Here is a 1,902-nt window from a genome sequence, read left to right as displayed (position 1 = left end):
TGTTCTATAGCCCTGATGAAGACCTGAAACTCAGGTCGAAACGTCAGCATAAAATAAATAAATATGGTTTTGTTTATTTATGTTGTTCTTTGCTGACCGCACCCCCCGACAAATTTCTTCAAGCTTAGAAGTAAACATTAACATAAAGTTTTGGAAGGAAAGGTTATAAAACAAGTTGATCGAAAAATCCGCTAGGAGCTCTTAAGCATTTAACATGACTTTAAATAGGGCTACTCACAATCCTATACTTTATAACATTTAACATGGTAAAACATATTATATTTAATACAACATCATGAATATTCCTTCTCTTTATCAGAATGAAAAATATAAAATGTGTTGGGAAACACCAATTTCCTGTACTCCTGGTGCCTATTGCCCCTTTACACATTCAGGTGTCCAATACTTTGAGACCTTCATTCACCTATCAGTTCCATAAAAATCTAATTGACACATGCTGAACCCTCCCCTCGTGAGTATGCTTTCTACAATTTATCCATGTGTTTTCAATACAAAAACATTTTTTAAATACAAATATATTTTTTCATATATTTAAATATTCTTAATATAATAACATATAAACAATATTTTCTGTTATCTTCATTCATGATTTAAATTTTTTTTTTATCGTTTTTTAGAGAAAATATAAATTCTTATTTTGACATTATTTCTTTTTTACATCTACGTTTACTACTGACAATACCAAACAACCAGATGAACGTGATCGTCACGTTTTATTTTTATATCCAACAAAATTCCTTCAGAAAGAAAAGGGTTGGAGACTCCTGAACACTTTTATTACCCTTATCAAGTTAACAACAGTAGATTGGATGTTCATACCAATAGATTATTATTTTTATTTTAAATACTGGTAAATGAATATTATTACTATTAGAAAAAATAACTCGTACACACAAAAAGAACTATTAACAAGTAAAATATAATTCTTAACACAATTTTTTTAATATCATCGTAAAGCAAACATTTTAACAGGATACAATCCTTTTGGGAAACGTGTTTGGGCATTCATGAGGATACATTCAAGCCCTGATTGATTTAATAAATCAGAAAGGATTTCGAGAGGTCTAGTTATTGAGGAATCAACGTCATCTTTCTCAATTTCGCCACTTGAAGTAACATTTTCTTTGACAACAATGATTCCATTTTCCCGTAAAGCATTTCTGGAAGAAAAAATTGCAATCTCCTCAGTATAACATAAAAACAAAAAGATGGTAGTTGAACTGATTTTTTTAAAAACTTACTTGCAATTTCTCATAAATTTTTTTAGATCTTCATCTGTCAGATGACCTAATACCCATTGACACCAAATCAGATCATATTTTTCTTCTGGTTGAAAGTTCTGTAGTCCTTAAAATAATAAATAATTTAGTTTAATTAATAGAAATGTAAACTGAAAATTCTTAATTAAATTTAACAAAATAGAAAAATAATGAACTTTATGTTTTTAAGTTATATTGCTCGTAAATCACGATTTTGAATTCATAAACATTTGCAATGATACAGTCATTTATTTCATAAAAGGAAGGTCTATACACAGTCAAAAATAACTCAAATAGTCTAAATACTAATAAAATTGGCTTGAGATAGATGTAAGGTATTAATGGAGCAGGGGAGTAGGGTAATTTGAAAGTTAACAAATGACAGTAGCATTTGAAAGTGAAAAAAATATAAAATAATATAAAGTAAGATAATATCAGGAAATATAAAAAAATATTAAATGATAATTATATAAAAAAAATTAATAAAATATAGATAAAATAAAATAAATGATATAAAATTTAAAAAAGGGATAAAATAAAGATAATATAGTGAAGAAAAGAGAATATAGAAAAATGAGTACAGCTACAAAAGGACTGAAAATTTATATAATAAAGAATAATA

General features: G+C 26.9%; 1 protein-coding gene across 1 annotated transcript in view; it reads right to left on the bottom strand.

Annotated features, from left to right (window-relative positions):
- Positions 1-926: 926 nt before the first annotated feature.
- Positions 927-1,902, bottom strand: part of Ntmt (N-terminal methyltransferase) — an 8,296-nt gene continuing 7,320 nt past the window's right edge. The window contains exons 4-5 of the mRNA XM_014419819.3: positions 1,263-1,368; positions 927-1,181 (exon numbers count right to left, since the gene is read on the bottom strand). Coding sequence (XP_014275305.1) covers positions 968-1,181; positions 1,263-1,368 — 320 coding nt within the window. The 3' untranslated portion in view covers positions 927-967. The remainder of the gene's footprint in view (positions 1,182-1,262; positions 1,369-1,902) is intronic.

This window comes from Halyomorpha halys, unplaced genomic scaffold (assembly GCF_000696795.3).
Source record: "Halyomorpha halys isolate HHAL.00 unplaced genomic scaffold, Hhal_1.1 Scaffold251.1, whole genome shotgun sequence".
Taxonomy (NCBI): domain Eukaryota; kingdom Metazoa; phylum Arthropoda; class Insecta; order Hemiptera; family Pentatomidae; genus Halyomorpha; species Halyomorpha halys.
The sequence above is the reverse complement of the archived record's forward strand: the minus strand, read 5'-3'. Positions and strand labels throughout refer to the sequence as shown.